This window comes from Rattus rattus, chromosome 4 (assembly GCF_011064425.1).
Source record: "Rattus rattus isolate New Zealand chromosome 4, Rrattus_CSIRO_v1, whole genome shotgun sequence".
Classification (NCBI taxonomy): domain Eukaryota; kingdom Metazoa; phylum Chordata; class Mammalia; order Rodentia; family Muridae; genus Rattus; species Rattus rattus.
Genome location: NC_046157.1, coordinates 144,239,043 through 144,263,516, shown reverse-complemented (window position 1 = coordinate 144,263,516; position 24,474 = coordinate 144,239,043). Strand labels below are relative to the sequence as shown.

At 39.7% G+C, this 24,474-nt stretch overlaps 1 protein-coding gene across 2 annotated transcripts in view; it reads right to left on the bottom strand.

Moving 5' to 3' along the window:
• Positions 1–1,390: 1,390 nt before the first annotated feature.
• Positions 1,391–24,474, bottom strand: part of Vwc2l (von Willebrand factor C domain containing 2 like) — a 170,017-nt gene continuing 146,933 nt past the window's right edge. The window contains exon 4 of one of the 2 annotated variants that reach the window (XM_032901297.1): positions 1,391–3,825. In XM_032901297.1, coding sequence (XP_032757188.1) covers positions 3,677–3,825 — 149 coding nt within the window. In that variant the 3' untranslated portion in view covers positions 1,391–3,676. The remainder of the gene's footprint in view (positions 3,826–24,474) is intronic. The other variant, XM_032901299.1, reaches the window with a different exon arrangement.

Below are 24,474 nucleotides of genomic sequence, written 5' to 3'. Positions count from 1 at the left end.
TAGTGACTAGTGGATTGGGACCATGAGGACATAAAGGACTCTCGTGCTGTTTTATTGACTATTTGAAAATTTTTATAATAAATTTCTGCATGGCCACTTTCCATCTCATGATGTCAGGTAAAGAATCAGCCTTGCATTTTAGTGTTCTCTCTAGTAAAATACAGGCAGATTTCTTCATCACAGGTATGTTGTGAGGACTGACCATGAGGCTGGGGTCTCCAAGGCTAACATTGCATTTGGCATCCTGAACAATGAAACACTCTAGCGCTGAGTAAGCCTGGAGGAAAAGAAGGTGTTTGTCCCTACCATTTAAAACACTCACACTTGCAGTTTATTTGAGCCTCATTGTATGATCCACCCCACCCCCCAAATCAGCCTCACATTCTGAAAAATGAAAAATGCAAACAGGCAAATACCAAAGTCAAAACTTAATTCTAATTGGTTACAGCTGTAACGACACATGTGCTGTCAGAGGACAGATGCTCTCAAGAGCTCGTCATTGACTAAGGTGTAGAGAAAGGAGAAACTTGGGAAGGAAAATATACCACAAACAATGTTCACTGGTTAACACACTTTATATTTAACAAAATAATTTTTTAATAATATATTCTTTTACACATCAAATATTGTTGCTAGAATCCCTTTTTTACAGTTTAGCATTTAGTGGTTTGTTTTTTTTCCCCCCTCTCTCTTACTAGTTTTCAGGCACACCATTTTTCAAAGGTTTTAGGAACTGAATCAGTTTAACAGGCATCAACTGACAAACCAGTTACTGACCCCTTATTTAAACATAGCTGAATTTAAAGCCTAGCGCCAAAGGCAGAAGAGAAATAATAACACAGAGGCGACTGTGTGGCTGTAATCAAAACCTTAAAAAAAAATAACAAAATGGTTAGACCAGAAGAACTCTGATGTTCTGAGCTTGGAAAGAATTTCTCCGTGACCTGGTAGTAGGAAGTTGTTGAATGTTTATCCATTTATGAGAAATCCTGCCACAGTATAGCTCTGTCTCTCGCTAAAGGTGGGAAAACATTGGTGCTTGGGAGCGTTAAGGGACATACTGTAGTGAAACCGAACACAGTCAGAAGAACAAAGCAATCAGACAAAAGAAACCAAGCCCAAACCTGACATAAACAGTGATAAAAATCTCTTGCTCAAGTTTGTCACAGAGGCCACTATTGATCTGCTGCCAACCCAAAGCTCTCTAAAGAGTGTTGAGCGAGTTGTCACACTCGAGCCTACCCAGTCCATGCTGGGAATGTCAGTGGGCTCAGACTTAGGTACAAAATTTCTGTACCTTGGCTTCCAGGCTGCCCATTCTGTTCCTAACAAGGACATAGTAACTCCTCAATAGTAGATAAGGGTCTAGGCTGTATGGCCTAGACTCTATTAGCAGTATATTTTTCTCAGTTTTTGACCTTATTCCTGTCATTTATTGTAATAATGATAATGATTATTATTTCTTTCCAAGAATGTGGGTTTTTGGAACTGGTATTAGGCAACCTCAGAGCAAAGAAAGCCGTACAGTACAACTGTGTCTAGACATGGGGGGAAGTATGGAGTGCCTTTGCTTTTGAGTGTAGGCATAAATCATGCAGAATTGCTCATGAATGATTCATGGCTGTCTCTATGATGTATCCATAGTAGCAACTGAAAGGCACCAACCTCGCAGCAAATTGGTGTTCTAAGGGAAGGCGGCTGGATGTTCTTCCTCGGATGGTACCAGGATGGTTATTTGTATCATAACACAAGCACAGTGTGTGTAAAAGTGTCAGGTCTGGCTCGTCAGCACATTAATTTTGGAAATGACAACTCTTTCTTGATGACAGGCAGTGCTTCCAGGGAGGAGAGGCTGACAATTTTAAATGAGAAAACTAATTTATGAGACTAAAGAAACTGGTGTCCGAAGAGTGGGTGTTAGAAACATCACTTAACAGGGAGGAGAGTGACCCTTGGGGTTACTGTTTGTGCGTGATCCAAAGGGCTCAGGGGCTCAACAAAGTCATGTGTGTGCAGTCTTCCCAGCATGTTATATGACAGACATGATATAGCTAGATGACACAGCTTCCCGACCAGGTAACACTTTGTTCCCTACCCACACCCCTCAAGGACTTTTGCCTAAGTCTGGGGACATTTGGTTGATATAACTAGGTAGGTGTTCCTGATACCTAGTGGAAGAAATCCAAGAATGTCGCTTAGCATATCCGTCCATGTAACGTGGTCCTTCACAGAAGCCACATGAAACGCAGATTGGGGTGGAAGCAGAAAACAAGAAAAAGAAAGACAACTGGAGATGAAGAAAACTTTGAAGTTTCCTAAGGACCCTATTAGATCTGCACCAAGGTTTTTAGGACAGATAGTGGGATAAGTGACTAGACCATGTGGTCTCAGAGCTGTGAATTTTATACTGGAGGTGGCATCAGATACCCTGTGTATTTCTTTTATTATTATTTTTATTATTATTAATTTCCATTATTAGACTAGCAGCATTACCAGGGCAACCTTGAGACTCTTCAAAGGTTCTCTTTAATCGCTTAGTACCTATTATATACATTAAAAAATGTTAAACTAATGAAATTGTATTGTGCAAGACTCACTCTACCCTAATCTTTAATTTACATCAGCACTTAAGGTGGAAAGAGTGTCCTGAATCTGGATTTTAGATTTAGGGCTGAGTGGTTGTTACTGGAACGTGGCAAACACAGTCCTGAACCATAAAAACTGCTGTGTATAGGACTGGCTTTCAGCCAATTGGAACTTGAAAGTCAGAAATGTTTAGAAAGATTGATTCACAGTGGGGCTACTCACCCTGGTTCTGGTATTTATATCGCCCGATGACAAGGTGGGCTTTGCTGTGTGTTTAATTATAAACCAAGCTCAAAGCTGGCATCATGAAGAAGTCCAGTGATTAAATGCTACACTTTTGAAAACCCGTTTCTGTGGGTTCTTCAGTCAACTCATGGTGTTCTCGCTCGCCTACTTGGTTCTGATAGGCAGTTTCAAAATTTTATGTGTGAAATGTGTGGTTTGTAAGAATCAACAGTGAGCCCCAATATATACCTGTTCCTCGCCTGATCTGCAGAGGACCCAATTTACCTCTCTGTTTCTTAGCCTACAAACATAACTACCCCCAAGAGAGCCAAGGCTTGTACACTCTTCAATCTTTCCCCTCTGGAAGGAGACCCCCCCAAAGTTTCTTTATCAAACACTTCTCATGAAAACACAAAACTTTACCGTGTAGTCCAATCTGACCCCTTTAGATTCCAAAGTAGAAAACATACAAGAGAAAAATGTAGGGTGCACACTGGAGTAAAGATGGAGTCAATCAAGGGACGTGAGCTGGCAGGTCAGAGGCATCACCTGGGAATGAGCCTGTCCAAGGCTGTTTTCTTTCTTTCTTGTCCAAGAAATCTTGGTTGTCTAGTCACCATCAAGCATTGACAATTATAAAAGTGCTTTAGATAGCTATATGCTATGTGTATTTTATATAGCAAGATAAAGAGAGAGAGATTTCCTCTTCGTAAAATATTCACTTTTGTCAACCCCAGAAGATTTTGCTGGTGACCGTGTTGTAGCTGGCAGGGGTTTGCTTGCTTATTCTGTTGAGTGCGATACGTGTGCAGTGTAGAAGCCATAGCATCCCCTCTTAGCACTTGTCACCGGTCGGGAATTTGCCCTAGACAGTCTGCTTGCCTTGGCATTCGCGCTTTGAACACTGAGCGGGTTTCCACCAGTCCCCGTTGTGACAGTGACAGATGTTACAGTCGTCCACTTTCACTTCAATGCCAGCTGGAATTATTGTAGTTCCTGCAAAGCAGTTTGGACCTGGAACACACATATGTATTAGTTAGTGCATTAAATCTGGGAGCCTCCCCTCTACCCTTTCTTACTGCTTCCCAAGAACAAGTCTATTGTAAATCATGAATGAGAAGGTCAGGCTGTGCCAACAGCTTGTCATCAAGGAGCTTCTAGTCAACCTCTTCAGAGTCAAGCTTTCAATCCCATGATCTTTCGCACAGAGCTTATATTTTCTATGTATTTCACGCTGAGAAAGGGGAGAGAAAGACAGAGACAGAGGAACAGAGAGAGACGGGGGGGAGGAAAAGAGGAGAGAGGGAGAAAGGAACACACACACACACACACAGATATAGAGAGACTGCTTATTGTCTCCTTATCAAGTACATTATGGGTTAAACTTTATTTGCTTTGTCCTCTGGGTATAAAGGTGGTGAGGTGCTCCATGAACCGGCTTGGCCTCACATTGTCATGTGTACCCATGGTGGTTTCTCTCCCTTCATGTGGAAGGATATAGCAATGAACTTGCTCACTCCCCAGATCCTGCCGGGTTCCAGGAATCCCCAGCTTGTTTCTTGATAACAATGAATAATTCATGGGTGGATGATTTATTCATGTCCCCAAACAAGCTTTGTTAGAGGTTCATTTGATTTTTATAAATGGAGTTCCTTTAATCTGTTGGCTATCTTCTTTTCTTTTCTTTTTTTAAAGGAAAGACCCAAATGGTTGGCTTTTGAATTTCAGCAAGAATTTTATTTTACCTTATCAGGCTCTGAAAAGCTTTACAGTAGATGACCCCTGCTCACTCTATGTGGATGAATGTGTTTGTGTCTGTCTGTCTGTCTGTCTTTCTAATGAACCAACCTCTCTCTCTCTCTCTCTCTCTCTCTCTCTCTCTCTCTCGTTCTTGTCTCTTGTCCCTCCATCCTTTGTTTTTTGAGTTATTTAGTTTCTCACTTTGTTTTTGTTTTCCTCATATAAGGATGCTGATAATCCACATGGTTATTTCCCAGGTTGAAACAGTATTAGAAATGTCTTCCCAAGGCATGGTGGACTGCAGAGGAATGGTATGAATTATTGGATTTTAGGAGTTATTTGTTGTTGAGTCTCTAAAGAGCCCATTTGGGTAAAGAAGGGAGTGCTGGGTTGTGTCCAGTGAGGATTTGTTATGCCATCAGTTTTGGCTACTGGCCACAGTTACTAACCCAGGGGCAATCTGGTGACATGTTATTGTCAATGCCCTGCTTTTACTATCTCAACAGTTACTCAAAATGTGTAAGACTTTCTCTACTGCCAAGCAAATGAAATCAGAGGCTATTTGTAGTGCTGTTCATTAGTGTAGGCTTACTTTTGCAAAAATTATAGCTACAAGGTATGATGCATATTTGTCACCAAACAACTAGCATACTATGCCTGTAATAGCCTTCCTTTTAGAGCTTCTCACTGTGTACACTACACCAAGAGTATTTGTGTTCATATGCCTTTCCTTCAATCTGCTACAAGCATCTAGACTACGTGCCTGATAATGGAGGCAAACTGTCAAGAGCAGAGTGATGGACGGATCAGGTGAAGTCTGGTGATAATTAAGTATTGTATGATTTTCTGCCTTTACCCAGAAGGCTACTTTTTCTGATTCTGTGATAAGTTCTTGACCATCTTCAACTTCTGATTATTTCACAATCATAGTATTGAATATATATATATATATATATATATATATATATATATATCAGAGGGTTTAAGGAATTAGTTAGTGGACTGGACTACCCATGTGACTATAGTTCTAGGGGGCTCAACACAAACCATGAGTTTCTTCTGAACCCAGAACTGAGGGTTCTTTGGAGAACTTGGATCAAAGGGTGTCCCACAGTGTAGATGATGCTCTCTCATTCCTGTTGCTTAGGCCTGTTTTCTGACAGACACCTGCCAGCCTAACCAGTTTCTTGTAAGGACCCTTGTAGCTTCAGAAACAGTACTAGATCTGACCAACACTGTCTGTCTGGAGTCAGCCCAGAAGACTGATCCTTCTCCCTGTGCCCAATCAAGATATTCTTTCTAAGCATATATTTTAACTGTCTCAGAAGGGGAAGAAAACAATTTAATCATCTTTAAAAGCAAAGATATGCACTCAACAGGCAGACTATTAACTAGTAGAAATTCTCACAGATTCTTTAAAGGATGTGAAAATGTGATGGAAGAAAAAAATCTCTCTGTCTCTGTTCCTGTTTCTGTCTCTGTTTCTCTGTCTCTGTCTCTCTCTCTCTCTCTCTTGATGTGCGAGTCCTTGCATGTGTGAGCATGAGCGAGTGTGCACACATACGTGCACCCAGATAGGCTGCTGTCTCCCAGAATGCTGGAAACACTCACTGATACAATACCAGAAGGTAGGTAGAATGTAGGAGAAGAGACTCCTTGCAAATCACCGTGTATGTCTGGAAGGGATATTTTGCTAGAGCTCTGTTTTGTATTTGCTGTTTTCTTGTATTGCTCTGTTTTCTTGTTGACTCTGTCAGGGGCATGCTGTGATCGGCATGCATTTGATTAACCTCTATCCATCTTTTCTTAAGAGTCACTTAGAATTTGCTGCACTTTCAGCCCAAGAAATATTAATTATCCTGATGGATTGAACACAAATGAAGGATCTTTTACATGTGCCAAGACTGGCCAAAACCATTGCCTGTGAATGATGTAGTGAGTATTCAGCTGTCTACCTAATGGCCAGAGGCATTTTGCAGAATCCAGCTTTCTTGTTTGATCTCCTTAACTTTTGTACTACAGGGATTTTATTGGTCTTGTTCTGGGAATCTCAAATGTGACCATAACAAGACTCAAGTTTGCTGTTAAAAGTCATATGCTTAAAAGCAATTTAGATAATTGTCAGCAGCAGAATGGTTGGCACTATTTAAAAAATGTTCCAGTTTTAGCCCTGTCCCCAATACTGGTAGCAGTAAGTGCTAATTTTCTTTGAGCATGTGACTGTTCCCCATGAGTTCCTTACATAGGTCATCTTTTGCCTCTACCTGCTGTCCCCCTACTTGGAGATTGCTCTCATTTTTACTTTGTCTAGATGGCGGGATAAATTGCTCAGAAGACCAAGTTGGACAACAAAGCAACACATTTGAATGTATAGGACTTGGAGAAACTCCAGAGGGAACGAATGAAAATGATTAAACTGAAGGTTGGCAGAAAGGACCTCTGAGGGAAGGGTGAGGGGTTGGAATCATTTTATGCAGGAGAAGATAAAGAAACAGCCCAATGACTCTTAGGGACTGGTAGCTTAAGAGAGGAAAGGTGGCTTGAGCACTCATTCTACAATCTAACTTCATAGATTGAGAAGATACACTGATCTTCAGTGAATTGATCTCTCTCTCTCTCTCTCTCTCTCTCTCTCTCTTCAAAGAACTGATATTGTGTGTGGCAGTTGTCAAAATTGTTCGTGAACCTAGAGATAAGCCTTTATCTGATTACCACTGCTATAACTATAGTATAGAAATATTCACTTACAGATGGAAACATATGGTGATCAGTTGTTCAGCTCTTACTCTATGCTGGAATGTTTCTCATACTGTTTTTACAATAATCTAGAGAAGGCCCATGCTCTTTCTCACATAACATTGAGCCTCAGAGAGAGAAAATGACTAGCCAGAGGTTACATGACCAGAAATATAAATTAAAATCTCTATGGCCTATAAGAGGTTTCCAGTTGCTCATAAAAACAAGTTATATTCTAGAAGTGCACTGTCAGGGTTAGTTTGTTTGGTTTTCCTAGATTTGGAGCTTCTAATCAAAATGTAGAAATCTAGCCTGCTCGGTCATTGTAGATGCATATGGAGGTAGGAAATGGACAGAAAGAAACAAGATTGTTTTTCTTCAGATCATTGTCTATTTACTGGTTTTATGTTGTACATTCAAATAGTTTCTAGCAAGTATAATTTGTTTAAAGACTAGAGAAAGTCTTCTGGGAGAAGATATGTGGGCCATGGGGCTTTCCTCAAGGTAGCATTGAAGTTTCCACTGGTGTCACATGCACAGTGGAAGGAAAGACAAAGAAAATTATGATTATGAATAGGATTAGGAGGGGCTCAAATTGTGGTTCTGTGATTATCATGCATGTGGTCTTTGGAACACATTTTGTTATCCAAACACAAATGGGAGAACCACATGATACACACTCGGAAAGGATTCAGGGTTTTGAGAATGTGGTAGAATTGGAAATTGGATTCTTTGCTGAGACTAGGAGGTAGGAGGAAAGAGGGGAAAAGGAGACATTTTCCCTGAGACAGAAGAACATTCTCTACTATTCGACAACTCTTTGAGCATTTATTTTGCATATCTATAAAACAAAAACCAGCTTAATTTTCTCACAGTCAAAATCGTTCCAGAGAAGTCTTATAAAGAGGAAAAAAGTGTGAAACTGCAAGCCTCTGGAGGTATGACTGAGGCAAGCCAAGCACTTTATCTTTTGGACAACGCTTCCTCCCAGCTTCTCATCCCAGCCTCTCCAAGGTGTCACTAGACACATGTATAGAATATCTTGTGATCAGAGCAAAATACTTGGAATACTTTCTTTTAGCTTTAGTAATACATGATTTAAAAAAAAACCAGCCAAACATAGAAGGATTTCTGTCATATTTGTGGTTATAGGAACCAAGAGGATTTACTCAGACACTAGAGTTCTTTGATAATTTCATGAAATCCCCCTTATAAAAAGACTGCATAGGAACAATGGGGATAAAAAGGAGTTGAGACCTGGTCTGATCATACATCAATGCATAGCTAAGTTTGCTTCCAATGATAAACACCACACAATGTTATTAAGGGGCAAATATTTAATCTGGTAAGTGCTCTGACGAAAGCATAGGCAGCTGTGAGTTGTAAGAAAGATCCTGACTCAGTCCAGTGGAAGAGTTTGTGCTGATAAAGTAGGGGTGGAGTGGTGCCCCTAAGGGAAGAAGAAAAGACCAGTGGGGTCCAGTGACACATACAATACGTTAGTGAGGAACTGACTAGGAAGCGATCAGATACTGGAGTCCAAGAAGTCGTGAAATAGCCAAGACTTTTATGATCTTATTAACATGATTTTGGTGCCTTGAAACTGATTACAGTAAATGTGTTTACACAACCCCAGTCAGATCAGAAAATGTCACAAGTCAGGGTTTCATTCCCACCTTCTCCACTCCATTTCTCAGCCAGTTGCTAGACATATAGAGCATGTTTCTAGGTCGGGGCTCAAGATTCTGGGCTATTTACCCTATTAAAGATTCTATACCTCTACTCTGCTCCACCCTCCATGTGCGTGTGCATGTGCATGTGCATGCATGTGTGCGAGTGTGCGTGTGTGTGTGTTACCTTGAGATGAAGACACTTATGATGTGAATTTCACTAGTGTCACTACAGGACTTGTCTACAGACACTTGTGGGTGGACTAGAGAGGACAAATCTTGGCAAATGCAGAGCTTCTTCTGATGCTGCAAAAATGCCAGTTTAACATTTACATTAATTTCAGCAGTTAGCACATGGGCTTGAATTAATTGATCAGATTATCGCTCACAGAAAATAAAATTCTAAGGGGAAAGACACTGCCCACACCCCCTGCAGAGATGGTGTGATTTCTGAAAGGAGGGCCAGAGAGCAGAAGTAGGTTTTAGAAGAGCAGTTGTGTTGGATCCCAGAACTGCGTGCAAGGTAACTGAGCTTTGGTGTTGCAGAACGCACAGGAGGAATCAATTAGGTATCAACAAAACTAGTCCTGGATGATTTAAGAGGAAAATGCTCTTCTTGGAGGTATTTATATCCAAACAATATCCACAGTAGCCAAAGCACAAAGCTAAAGGTCAGACAGTTGAAGCAAGGATCAAAAGCCACAGACAAGGAGCAGTGAAGATTCACCTTGGACACAGGACGAGCAGGTGATCCCACCAGTTTAGCCAGTTTAGGATTCTGGGCATGGTTTCTAGAATAATTCACACAACTTCCTGTCCTACCAGTGCTGCCAGGATGGGCTGTGTTTCTATATTAGCTTTTCATCTGAAATCTGCAGTAGATGTAGCTAGCTTCGAGACCCTATCAAGTGCTCTAGTCCCTGCTCTAAGGAGTGTTGGAGTAAGACTTTCTGGCCTTGGCAGCTTTTCTGCAGGATAGAAATGTTTCCTCATATATAAGTGATTTCCCCAATTGTGCGAAGGAGACAGTTCAGTTCTGATGCTAAGCTGAATGTAGGGTGTCAATGAGGATGAACTTCAAAATGCTTTTCTTTTTTCTCCCTTTTTAAAATAAATTATTTTATTTTTGAGATTATAACTTACATCATCCCTTTTCTCTTTCCTTCCTCCAAATCCTCCCATGTACTCTTCCTTGTTCTTTTTCAAATTCATGGCCTCAGTTTACAGTATGTATTGTTACATACATAAATATATAGATTCTTAAATATAATTTACTGAGTCTATATAATGTTACTTGCATAATTGCCCCTTTTCTATGGAGCCCTCCAATCTTTGTTTCCATGGTCCTGGCCTATGGAACCTGGCAGGTTCTTCCTCTAGCCTCTCCTATTGATGCCAGACAATGCCATCCTCTGCTACCTATGCAGCTGGAGCCATGGGTCTCTCTATGTGTATTCATTGGTTGGTGGTTTAGTCTGGAGGGGGGGTCTGGTTGGTTAATATTGTTGTTCTTCCTATGGGGTTGCAAACCACTTTCCTTGCTGAGAAAACATTTGACAAAATTCAACACTCCTTCATGATAAAAGTCTTAGAAAGATAGGAATTCAAGGCCCATATCTAAACATAGTAAAAGCTGTACAGAGCAAACCAGTAGCCAACATCAAATTAAATGGAGAGAAATTTGAAGCAATCCCACTAAAATCAGGGACTAGACAAGGCTGCCCACTCTCTCCCTCCCTATTCAATAGAGTACTTGAAGTCCTATACTTCAACAACAAAGGAGGTCAAAGGAATACAAATTGGAAAGGAAGCAGTCAAAATATTACTACTTACATATGTTATGATAGTATACTTAAGTAATCTCAAAAATTCCACCAGAAAACTACTAAACTTGATAAACAACTTCAGCAAAGCGGGTGGATATAAAATTAACTCAAACAAATCAGTAGCCTTCTCTACTCAAAGGATAAAGAGGCTGAGAAAAAGAAATAGGGAAGGGGTTGGGGATTTAGCTCAGTGGTAGAGTGCTTGCCTAGCAAGCATAAGGCCCTGGGTTCGGTCCCCAGCTCCGAAAAAAAGAAAACAGAAAAAAAATAGGGAAATGATATCCATCACAATAGTCACAAATAACATAAAATACCTTGGTATGACTCTAACCAGGCCAGTAAGAGATCTGTATGGCAAGAACATCAAGTCTCTGAAAAAAGAAATTGAAGATCTCAGAAAATGGAAAGATCTCACATGTTCATAGATTGGTGGATTAATATAGTAAAAATGATCTTCTTGCCAAAAGCAATCTACAGATTCAATGCAATCCCCACCAAAATTCCAACTCAATTCTTCATAGAGTTAGAGCAATTTGCTAATCCATTTGGAATAATAAAGTACCCAGGATATCAAAAACTATTCGCAGCAATAAAAGAACTTCTGGGGGAGTCACCATCCCTGACCTCAAGCTGTATTACAGAGCAACAGTGATAAAAACTGTATGGTATTGATACAGAAACAGGCAGATAGATCAATGGAGTAGAATTTAAGACCCAGAAATGAACCCACACACCTATGGACACTTGATCTTTGACAAAAGAGCTAAGGATGTCAAACGGGGAAAAAACCCCAGCATTTTCAAAAATTGGTGCTGGTTCAACTGGAGGTCAGTATGTAGAATGGAAATTGATCCTTTCTTATCTCCTTGTACAAAGCTCAAGTCCAAGTGAAACAAAGACTTCCACATAAAACCTGATACACTAATACTAATAGAAGAGTATGTGGGGAAGAGCCTCAAACACATAGGCACAGGGGAAATTTTCCTGAACAGAACACCAATGATTTATGCTCTAAAATCAAGAATCAACATATGGAACCTCATACAATTGCAAAGCTTCTGTGAGGCAAAGGACACTGTCAATAGGACAAAATGGCCACCAACAGATTGGGAAAAGATCTTTACCAGTGAAATGATAATATCCAATATATACAGAGAACTCAAGAAATTAGACTCCAGAGACTCAAATAATCCTATTAAAATGGGGTACAGAGCTAAACAAAGAATTCTCAGCTGAGGAATATCAAATGGTCAAGAAGCACCTAAAGAAATGCTCAACATCTTTAATCATCAGGGAAATGCAAATCAAAACAACCTTGAGATTTCACCTTATACCAGTCAGAATGGCTAAGATCAAAAACTCAGGTGAAAGCAGATACTGGTAAGGATGTGGAGAAAGAAGAACATTCCTCCATTGTTGGTGGGATTGCAAACTGGTACAACCATTCTGGAACTCAGTCTGGAAATGCCTCAGAAAATTGGACATAGTACTATGTGAGGACCCAGCTATACCACTCCTTGGCATATATCCAAAAGATACTCCAACATATAAGAAGGACACATGCTCCATTGTGTTCATAGCAGCCTTAGTTATAAAGCCAAAAGCTGGAAACAAACCTGCTGTCCCTCAACAATGGAATGGATACATAAAATGTGGTATATTTACACAATGGAGTACTACTCAGCTACCAAAAACAATGACTTCATGAAATCCATAGGCAAATTGATGGAACTAGAAAATATCCTGAGTGAGGTAACCCAATTACAAAAGAGCACACATGATATGCACTCACTGATAAGTGGATATTAGCCCAAAAGCTCAGAATACCCAAGAAACAATTCACAGACCATATGAAGCTCAAGAAGAAGGAAGACCAATTTGCAGATGCTTTACTCCTTCTTAAAAGGTGGAACAAAATACTCACAGGAGGAAATACAGGGACAAAGAGTGGAGCAGAGACTGAAGGAAAGGCCATCCAGAGACTGCCCTACCTGGGGATCCATTCCATATGCAGCCACCAAACCCAGTCACTATTGCTGATGCCAAGAAGTGCTTGCTGACAGGATCCTGATACGGATGTGTCCTGAGAGGCTCTGCCAGTGCCTTAATGATACAGATGAGGATGCTTGCAGCTAACCATTGTATTGAGCACCTTGACTCCAATGGAGGAGTTACAGAATGCTTTTCTTCACTCTCAGTGTTAGCCATGATTTTATGCTTCTCTTCTTTGTTCTGAGACATTAAAATACTAGCTAATGACAGGAGTCAGATATAGTCTCCTGAGAGGCACAGCATCAAACCATTGAACTGAGAATGGGGTTCCTGTTGGAGGAATTAGAGAAAGTATTGAAAGAGCTGAAGGGGCTTGCAACCCCGTAAGAACAACAGTGCCAACCAACTAGAGCTCCCAGGGACTAAATCACTACCCAAAGACTATACATGGACTTACCCATGGCTCCAGCTGCATATGTAGCAGAGGATGACCTTGTTGGTCACCAATGGAAGAAGCCCTTGGTCCTATCAAGATTGGACCCCCCCCCAGTGTAGAGGAATGTTGGGGAGGCAGAAAGGGGGGTGGATGGGGAGGGGAACACCCTTATAGAAGAAGGGGAGGGTGATGGGATAGGGGCTTATGGACAGGAAACTGGGAAAGGGAATAACATTTGAAATGTAAATTAAAAAAAAAAAACAAATAAAAGGGAAAAAATGCCAGTTAAGATGCTACCATTTTCTCTTGTAAAATGCTCAGGTAAAATCCAGGACCACTGGATACTTCTCAACTCAGTGAACTCTGCTCCCATTGTCTTCCCCCCTCCTTTCCTTTCCTTTCCTTTCCTTTCCTTTCCTTTCCTTTCCTTTCCTTTCCTTTCCTTTCCTTTCCTTTCCTTTCCTTTCCTTTCCTTCCCTTCCCTTCCCTTTCCTTCCCTCCTTCCCTTTCCTTCCCTTTCCTTCCCTTTCCTTCCTATTTTTCTTTGAGACAAGATCATACATACAGGGCTCAGGTTGGCCTTGACTTTAAAATACTTAAGAGCTCTTCATGCATCATCTATTTTTTCCTTCCAGTGAGAATGTTTTCCTTACTTTTCTTGTGAGACAAAGAAACACAAACATATTGAGTAAGTCTCTCAAAGTCTCACAGCCAATGAGAAACTGAGATTTGGGATACATCTCAGTTTCTTTATGCACCATCCCAGAAGGCAATCATCCTGAAAAGAAGAGATTTTGTTCATTTCTTCTAAGTTTTTGGCAGCCCCTGGGATGATCGGGCTGCAGTAGAGGCAAACAACTTGGATGCTTAAGTTCCTGGTGTGTGTGTGGCGCGGCAAAGGGTGAATGGGAGAGTAGGAGAAGGGGAAGAGGAGGAATTCTATCAATAAAATTCACGTGTAAGGAAGGGAAATGGCTCTACACAGAGCTTTACAGAACAGCTTTTCAGGAATGGAATTTGGTTCTGGGAAGTATACATCCTTGTGCTTTGTGACCACAAAGGCAACATGTCTCCAATGATGAACACAGAGAACCACTGGGGTGACAAGTAGCATTCCAGATAATTTTATTACTTATCAACTCAGACACTTTGCAGAAAGCTAGGCTGGCTCTGCTCTCTTTATCTGTGCTTTGTGCTTATAAAGTAGTATGGCTTCCTCAAAAATTCTCTCTGAAAACAACTTTGTGCCGTTTAATTGTCCTCTTTAGATTATTTCAATCTCTAGCCTTGATTTGAAAGTTCAACATTGGCACTTGGTGTCTTTTAGAAATTAGTTGTAAATGATCTTCCTGCTGGCATAAATGAGGCCAATTCCTATTGTGCAAAGCCATAAACATCCTATATTTATTTGGCAGATCATCTAAATCATTGTTTCTGTGAATAGTAGGCTTGTAGGCTTCCGTTTGCAATTGAATTGGATCGGATTATGTCCTTCCTTCTGATTTTAATTCTCTGCTTCACCAAATCTGTTGGAACTTATTGTGCTCTGGAAAAGCAAATGGGCTTTCTGATCAGGTGGGTCTATTTTCAATTATTAGAATCTTGGAAAAAATTGTCACTAATAAAAACAGCAATTAGAGACGAACACAGTTAAAATGGGTTGAAATGCCTTTGCCCTTCCTAGCGACGTGTCCCCAAGGCCTTCTTAGGTGTACACAGAGAGCAGCGATGACATTCCAGTTGCCAATGAGAGCCTTGGAGTAGAGAGAGGGCTGGTTCTCTCCGTCTGCTTGCAGTCAGCCGTTCCTGCTTTACTTCCAAACCCTTTTTATTAAACTTGAAAACAAAAAGCTTCCTCAGATTAAGGAGGCAAGATTCAGGAAGGATTATTTTCTCAGAGGCTGCCCTGAAGGTGACTGTTAATCATTTTATTTGAAAATTCAATATTGCCAAACTCCCACACAGATTTCAGTCTGAGGATGCCAGAGAGCTTTCTGGCCTCTAGTCTTTAAGATTTATAGGTTGGTGTTCCAATTAAGTAAAAGGCAGGGGACAGAGCCCAGAGAGGAAGAATATGGTCATGATACACAGCAAGAAAAAGGTGACTGCTTGTTCTCTGCCCAGGCTAATTGTCTAGCTCTGAGCATGGGATAATTTTCAGGTTCCACATTAGCTGCCTAGCTTACCAGTTTCACCATCTACTTAGTCCAATTTTCAAATGTGCCAAACATGAGTGTCCCACTCCAATAGAACTGTGAATGACTTTTAAATCCTCATCACGCTTCTCGCTGCTATCCTAAGGCTAGTTAGGGTTCACATGGCCCCATCCAATTCATATGTAGGATGCCGAAGTTCAAAGAGACAGATAAAGCAGAGAATTAAGACCCTGGAGCTAGACAACTCCCATTTCAGTCTTCCTTGGGCATTGGCTGGTTCTATGAACTAAGTGCCCTTAGCCATGAAGAGAATTGTAATAAAATAAGAGAATCTATTTCATCAAGGTGTTGAGGAGACAAATAAATTGTCATTCATAAGGCACCACCATGGCTATACCCACCACATAATGAATCTGAATGGTTATTGCTACTTATCATTCTGTTTATTGCTATCACCTGAACTGCAAACGGAATAACTTTTATTACGTTATCAAGTTCAGGTCCTTTAACTTCTGCCCTAATTTTTTTATTGTTATTTCAAAGAATAAATAAAGGCATTTCTTGCACATATGTGGATTAATATTTGTTTCCAGACCAAGTAGGCATACTACAATGAAATCTCTGTGGATTTCTCCCACGTTTGTTTACTGTTAATCAGAGAAAGACAAGTGAAGAAAATACACGAATAATGGCTCTCCCAGAGAGGGCACAGGGGATAGACGCTGCTGTGAGCCCTTTGCTGATTGAATCATGACTTTTTAGGAAAATGACTTGCAGTGAATTACTGAGAAAGCTAATGGTCAGTGATTTTTGTTGTAAAGAAAGGGCATGTGTGTGTTGGAAAAAAGTTCACGTTAAGGGTTAAAAATGGGATTGCAAACCAAGTAAAAAGAATAAGCAGAAATAGATGTTCCATATAAATCTGTATACAGTGAGAAGTTTTGTTGTTTTACTGCTTAAAAAAGGGTCAAAGGCCCTGAGTTTGATTATTTCCTACCTTCTACTCCTTTTGCATGTATTTGCTTCTTTTTGTTCTAGAGCTTTTAGGTGTGCTGTCAAGCTGCTAATGCTCTCCTGTTTCTTTTTGGAAAGCACTAAGACCTGATTTTTCCTCTTAGCACTGCTTTCATTGTGTCACATAAGTTTGGGTATGTTGTATCTTCATTTTCATTAAATTCTAAAAAGTCTTTAATTTCTTTCTGTATTTCTTCCTTGACCAAGTTACCATTGAGTAGAGCGTTGTTCAACTTTCATGTATATGTAGGCTATCTGTTGTTTTGATTGTTATTGAAGACCGGCCTTAGTCCATGGTCTAAGTCCTTCTCAGATCTGATAGGATGCATGGCATTATGTCAGTCTTCTTATATCTGTTGAAGCCTGTTTTATGACCAATTATACGGTCAATTTTGGAGAAGGTACTGTGATGTGCTAAGAAGAAGGTATATTCTTTTGTTTTAGGATGAAATGTTCTATAAGTATCTGTTAAGTCCATTTGGCTCATAACTTCTGTTAGTTTCTCTATGTCTCTGTTTAATTTCTGTTTCCATGATCTGTCCATTGATGAGAGTGGGGTGTTGATATCTACTACTATTATTGAGTGATGTGCAATGTGTGCTTTGAGCTTTAGTAAGGTTTCTTTTATGAATGTAGGTGCCCTTGCATTTTGAGCATTTAGGATTGAGAGTACATCTTGGTGGATTTTTCCTTTGATGAATATGAAGTGTCCTTCCTTATCTTTTTTGATAACTTTTTGTTGAAAGTTAATTTTATTTGATATTAGAATGGCTAATCCAGCTTGTTTCTTTGGACCATTTGCTTGGAAAATTGTTTTCCAGGCTTTTAGTCTCAGGTAGCGTCTGTCTTTGTCTCTGAGGTGTGTTTCCTGTATACAGCAAAATGTTGCGTCTCTTTACATGTCCAGTCTGTTAGTCTGAGGAATTGAGTACATTGATGCTAAGAAATATTAAGAATAGTGATTGTTGTTTCCTGTTATTTTTGTATTTAGAGGTGGAATTACGTTTGTGTGTCTCTCTTCTTTTGGTTTCGTTGTAAGGAGATTAATTTCTTGCTTTATCTAGGTTGTAGTTTCCCTCCTTGTGTTGGAGTTTTCCATCTATTATCCTTTGTAGGGCTAGATTTGTAGAAAGATATTGTGTAAATTTTGTTTTGTTATGGGATATCTTGATTTCTCCATCTATGTTAATTGAGAGTTTTGCTGGATATCATAGCATGGGCTGGCATTTGTATTCTCTTCGTGTCTGTATGACATCTGCCCAGGGTCTTCTGACTTTCATACCCTCTGGTGAGAAGTCTGATATAATTCTGATAGGTCTGATTTTATATGTTACTTGACCTTTTTCCCATACTGCTTTTAAAATTCTTTCTTTGTTTTGTGCATTTGGTGTTTTGACTATTATGTGAAGGGAGGAATTTCTATTCTGGTCCAACGTATCTGGAGTTGTGTAGGCTTCTTGTATGTTTATGGGCATCTCTTTCTTTAGGTTAGGGAAATTTTCTTCTATAATTTTTTGAAGATATTTACTGGTCCTTTAATTTGGGAGTCTTCACTCTCTTCTATACCTATTATCCTTAGGTTTGATCTTCTCATTGTGTCCTGGATTTCCTGTATGTTTTGTGCTAGGAGCTTTTTGCCTTCTACATTATCTTTGATGGTTGTGTCAATGTTTTCTATGGTATCTTCTGCCCCTGAGATTCTCTCTTCTGTATCTTGTATGCTGTTGGTGATGCTTGCATCTACAAACTCAGGGCTGAAATCATCCAAATAGAGACAAAAAGGACTACACAAAGAATCAACAAAACTAGGAGCTGGTTCTTTGAGAAAAATCAACAAGATAGATAAACCCTTAGCCAGACTAACCAGAAGGCACAGAGAATGTATCCAAATTAACAAAATCAGATATGAAAAGGGAGACATAAAAACAGAATCTGAGGAAATTCAAAAAATCATCAGATCTTACTATAAAAGCCTATATTCAACAAAACTGGAAAATCTGGAAGAAATGGAAAATTTTCTAGACAAATACCATGTACCAAAATTATATCAGGATTAGATAAATCATCTAAACAACCCCATAACCCCTAAAGAAATAGAAGCAGCTATTAAAAGTCTCCTAACCCAAAAGAACCCAGGACCAGATGAGTTTAGTGCAGAATTTTATCAGACATTCATAGAAGACCTCATACCAATACTTTCCAAACTACTGTACAAAATAAAACAGATGGAACACTACCCAATTCCTTCTATAAAACCACAATTACTCTTATACCTAAACCACACAAAGACCCAATAAAGAAAGAGAACTTCAGACCAATTTCCCTTATGAATATTGACGCAAAAATACTCAATAAAATTCTTGCAAACTGACTCCAAGAACACATCAAAATGATCATCTATCTTGATCAAGTGGGCTTCATCCCAGGGATGAAGGGATGGTTCAGTATATGGAAATCCATCAAACTAATCCACTATATAAATAAACTCAAACAGAAAAACCACATTTCATTAGGTGCTGAGAAAGCATTTGACAAAATTCAACACCCTTTCATACTTCAAAAGTCCTGGAAATATCAGGAATTCAAGCTCCATACCTAAACATAGTAAAAGCAATATACAGGAAACCAGTAGCTAATATTAAACTAAATGGAGAGAAACTTGAAGCAATCCCAATAAAATTAGTGACTAGACAAGTGTGCCCACTCTCTCCCTACTTATTCAATATAGTACTCGAAGTCCTAACCAGAGCAATCAGACAATGAAAGGAGGTCAAGGGATACAAATTGGAAAGGAAGAAGTCAAAATGTAACTATTTGCAGATGATATAATAGTATACTTAAGTGACCCCAAAGTTCCACCAGAGAACTACTAAGCCTGACAAACAACTTAAGCAAAGTGTCTGGATATAAAATTAATTCATACAAATCAGTAGACTTCCTCTACTCAAAGGATAAACAGGCTGAGAAAGAAATTAGGGAAATGATACACTTCACAATAGTCACAAGTAATACAAAATACCTTGGTGTGACTCTAAACAAGTAAGTGAAAGATCTTTATTTTATTTTATTTATTTTTTTAATCTTTATTAACTTGAGTATTTATTTACATTTCAATTGTTATTCCCTTTCCTGGTTTCCAGGCCAACATCCCCCTAATCCCTCTCCCTCCCCTTCTCTATGGGTGTTCCCCTCCCCATCCTCCCCCCATTACTGCCCTCCCCCCCACCATCACGTTCACTGGGGGTTCAGTCTTGGCAGGACCAAGGCTTCCCCTTCCACTGGTGCTCTTACTAGGCTATTCATTGCTAGCTATGCAGTTGGAGCCCAGGGTCAGTCCATGTATAGTCTTTGGGTAGTGGCTTAGTCCCTGGAAGCTCTGGTTGGTTAGCATTGTTGTTCATATGGGGTCTCGAGCCCCTTCAAGCTCTTTCAGTCCTTTCTCTGATTCTGTGAAAGATCTTTATAACTAGAACTTCAAGTCTCTGAAGAAAGAAATTGAAGAAGATCTCAGAAGATCGAAAGATCTCCCATGCTCATGGATTGGCAGGATTAATATAGTAAAAATGGCCATTTTGCCAAAAGCAATCTACAGACTTAATGCAATCCCCATCAAAATTCCAACTCACTTCTTTATAGAGTTAGAAAGAGCAATTTATAAATCCGTTTTGAATAACAAAATCCCGGGATAAGGAAAACTATCCTCATCAATGAAAGAACTTCTGGGGGAATCACTATCCATGACTTCAGGCTGTGTTACAGAGCAATAGTGATAAAAACTGTATGGTATTGGTACAGAGACAGGCAGGTAGATCAGTGGGATAGAATTGAAAACTCAGAAATGAACCCACACACCTATGGTCACTTGATCTTTGACAAAAGAGCTAAAATCATTCAATGGAAAAAAGATAGCATTTTCAACAAATGGTGCTGGTTCAACTGGAGGTCAGCATGTAAAAGAATACAAATCCAACCATTCTTATTGCCTGGTACAAAGTTTAAGTCCAAGTGGATCAAGGACCTCCACATCAAACCACATACACTCAAACTAATAGACAATAAAGTGGGAAAGAGTATCAATCACATGGGCACTGGGGAAAATTTCCTGAAGAAAACACCAATGGCTTACTCTCTAAGTTCATGAATCAACAAATGGGACCTCATAAAACTACAAAGCTTCTATAAGACAAAGGACACTGTCATTAGGACAAAATGGCAACCAACAGATTGGGAAAGGATCTTTAACAATCCTAGATCTGATAGAAGCCTAATCCAAAATATACAAAGAACTCAAGAAGTTAGACTCTAGAGAGCCAAATAACCCTATTGAAAATGGGGTACAGAACGAAACAAAGAATTCTCAGCTGAGGAATATTGAATGGGTGAAGAGCACCTAAAGAAATGTTCAACATCCTTAGTCATCAGGGAAATGCAAATTAAAACAACCCTGAGATTCTACCTCTCACCAGTCAGAATGTCTAAGATCAAAAACTCAGGTGACAACAGATGCTGGCCAGGATGTAGAGAAAGAGGAACACTCCTCCATTTTTGGTGGGATTGCAAACTGGTACAACCACTCTGGAAATCAATCTGGAGGTTCCTCAGAAAATTGGACATTGAACTACCTGATGACCCAGCTGTACCTCTCTTGGGCATATACCCAAAGGATGCTCCAACATACAACAAAGACACATGCTCCACTATGTTCATAGCAGCCTTATTTATAATAGCCAGAAGCTGGAAAGAACCCAGATGCCCTTCAACAGAGGAATGGATACAGAAAATGTGGTACATCTACACAATAGAGTACTACTCAGCTATGGAAATCAATGACTTCATGAAACTCATAGGCAAATGGATTGAAGTATAAAGTGTCATTCTGAGTGAGGTAGCCCAATCACAGAAAAAAAAACACATGGTATGCACTCCCTGAGAAGTGGATATTAGCCCCAAAGCTTGAATTACCCAGGATACAATCCACAGACCACATGAATCTCAAGAAGTAGTATGACCAAAGTGCAGATGCTTCACTCCTTAAAATGGGGTACATATTCAGAGGAGGGGATATGGAAGCAAAGTTTCGATCAGAGACTGAAAGAATGTCTATTCAGACCCTGCCCCACATGTGGCCCATACATATATACAACCACCAAAACTAGATAAGATTGATGAAGCTAAGAAGTGCATGCAGACAGGAACTGGCTATAGATGTCCCCTGAGAGACACAGCCAGAGCATTCAAATATAGAGGCGAATGCTAGTAGCAAACCATTGAACTGAGAATGGGATCCCCATTGGAGGAATTAGAGAAAGGATTGAAAGACCTGAAATGACTTGCAACTCCATTGGAACAACATTGCCAACCAACCAGAGCTCCCAGGGACTAAACCACTACTCAAGGACTATACATAGACCTACCCACGGCTCCAGCTGCATATGTAGCAGAGGATGGCCTTGTTGGGATCCAATGGAAGGAGAAGCCGTTGGTCCTGCCAAGGTTTGACCCCCAGTGTAAGTGAATGCTGGGGGGGGGCAGTGGCTGGAAGTGGGTGTTGATCGGGATGGGAACGCCCTTATAGAACAAGGGGAGTGGGAGGGGATAGGGGGCTTATGGACAGGAAACTGGGAAAGGGAATAACATTTTAAATATAAATAAAAAATATCCAATAAAAAATTTAAAAAAAAAACCAGAATTGCAGTGGGGTTGGGTGGGAAAGGCTCAAAGGTGACTGTTTACCGACAACAGATTTATTGAACTAATTTTGCTATCCTACTCTACAGGTTCTTCTGTGGCCATTAAAAGGTAAGGATCACAACCTGCAACTGCTTACAAGACTTTCGTGAGCTCTTATTGACAAAGTGTGGATTTATGCAAAGAAGTGGGTACAATGTGATTCTAGTTTGATAACACAAATGTAGACAAGCAGACGTCTATGTGTATGCTTAGAGGGTTGCAGGAGGATGGAGCAAAGACATAAGCACAAACACTGTGCTGTTCACATGGCTTGTGTTTCGAGGGCAAGGAGTTGCTGCTGATGGGCAGGGAGGAGTGAGATTCAGCCAGAGAACAAGTTTAAATATTCTACAGTAAGGAAGGCATCAAGGCATATTTATAGTTGGTTCTGTGTATAACAAGAAAGAAATTCTGATACTAACATGCATTTTGAAATCAATGTGCATGTCTTATGATAAGGTTCTTTCCCCTTAAAATTTATTATTGACTTGATAGTACAGCTGGTATATCCTGAAACCGAAGAAGTGTAGTGAGGGCAGGCACAGCAAAGGGCAGAAAAAGGAGAGTCTTCGTTGCTCTAGTTTATTTGATCCTGAACCTCTAGGGGTCTAGCTCTCCACTCAGAAGGCACTGGCCAGGCAAAGTGGAAATGTAGGTACTCCAAGGAATGAACTACTCAAAGTCTAAAAATGCATCTATCAACTTTCAGATAGTGTGTAATTGGACATAAAGCTAAAAGAAGCTGAAATATCTCATTGATATTTTATATTGATTATATGTTGATGGGAGGTGAAATAAGATATGTATTATATATTACTTATATAAATATGTATTTTCAAAGTTGATTTTTATCTTTTACCTTTTTAATATGACTGCTAAAAGAAAATTAAACTCATACTTGTGGAGCTGGAGTTGTATTCACTTTGTATGTATTTGCTTAGCATGTAGCATGTAGGAGGCTCTGGGTTCACACTCTAGCACTGCCTACACTGAAATCCCAGCATTCATGGGAGCAGAGAGAGGAAGTTCAAGGTCATTCTCAGCTATGTAACAATTTTGGGTACCACCTGGGCTACATAAAATCACTTCTTACCCCTCCCAAAATGATAAGAATCCCAAATAAGCAGGTAAGTAAATAAATATATATTACCCTTGTAGTTCACATGGTATCGCTATTGTTCTAGAGAAATAATGTAAAAATGTAGTACCAGGTCCTCATAAAGAAGCTAGTTTTTGTATAATTTGGGGACAAGAAATGTTCTGATTTGTGGGAAGTAGCCTATCTTTACGACAGGAGAATTTTCAAAGAAAATCTTGGTCCTTGATTAATCTTATCACCTTCATTTTGGGTACCCTTGAAATTAAAATTCTTGGGCCCCATCGTATACTTTCTGAACTAGAAAATCCGGGTGTGGAGTGTTCATAACCCATGACATTCTAAAGGATTTTTCAGGGGAAGCTTGAATGTGAGAACTCCTGCCTGAGATCAAGCAGAGCTTGGATGAAAGCCATGCTACCAGAAGCCAAGGAGATAACGTAGTTAGTGTCAGTTCGGGAGCAGGCCTTGCTGCACAACGAGCGTATCTGAAAGGCAATGAATTCAGCATGCGACAAGAACATAGGCTTTTAGCAAAGGGTCATTTCTGAGAAGAAATTCTGGGCAAGTAAATAGTGGTTAAATGGTTCAATTACTTTGAAGTTTCAGTCTCAGCCGCTGAGGTTGTCATTACTGTGTTTCTCCAATAAGTGTGATTTTTACCCACATGACAGCTTGGGAATCAAGGAGATGTGTATGAGACATGGCATTTGGAACTATTTTAGAGGCTTTAATGACCTCACTTTAAAAAAAATAAGGTGGTGTTCACTGGAAGCAGAATAGTATATACTTATCTTTGGATTTGAAACAGGCTAGGGAAGGATGTTACACAGCTTTTCTCAACTTGCCTATAAAGTTGTCTTTAAACAAACTTAGGCTTCATGTCTTTGAAAACTTACCTCATCAATAAAAGAATTACACATCTATTCTCGTTTCTTTAAAAATAGTCATGGGTGAATATCTCAGGATGTACTAGGCTTGCCTGACCATCTGAGGCTGGAACTCACACCCTCTTAGTTGATGGAGGGGTGGTTTAGCTTGTGAACAAAACATACGTACATGCACACACACACACACCATTCCATCATGGAGATAAAAGAGAAAGTTTTAGTTATACTCAAAGATATGGATTGCTTTGAAACCACAAAACATAAAAAAAAACAATAAAAAATAAAATGGCACATAATTTATTTCATTATCAGAATATATGTCAAAAGATGATGGTCTTTTCTTGACTAGGATAGTAATGTATTGTTAGACATGCCAT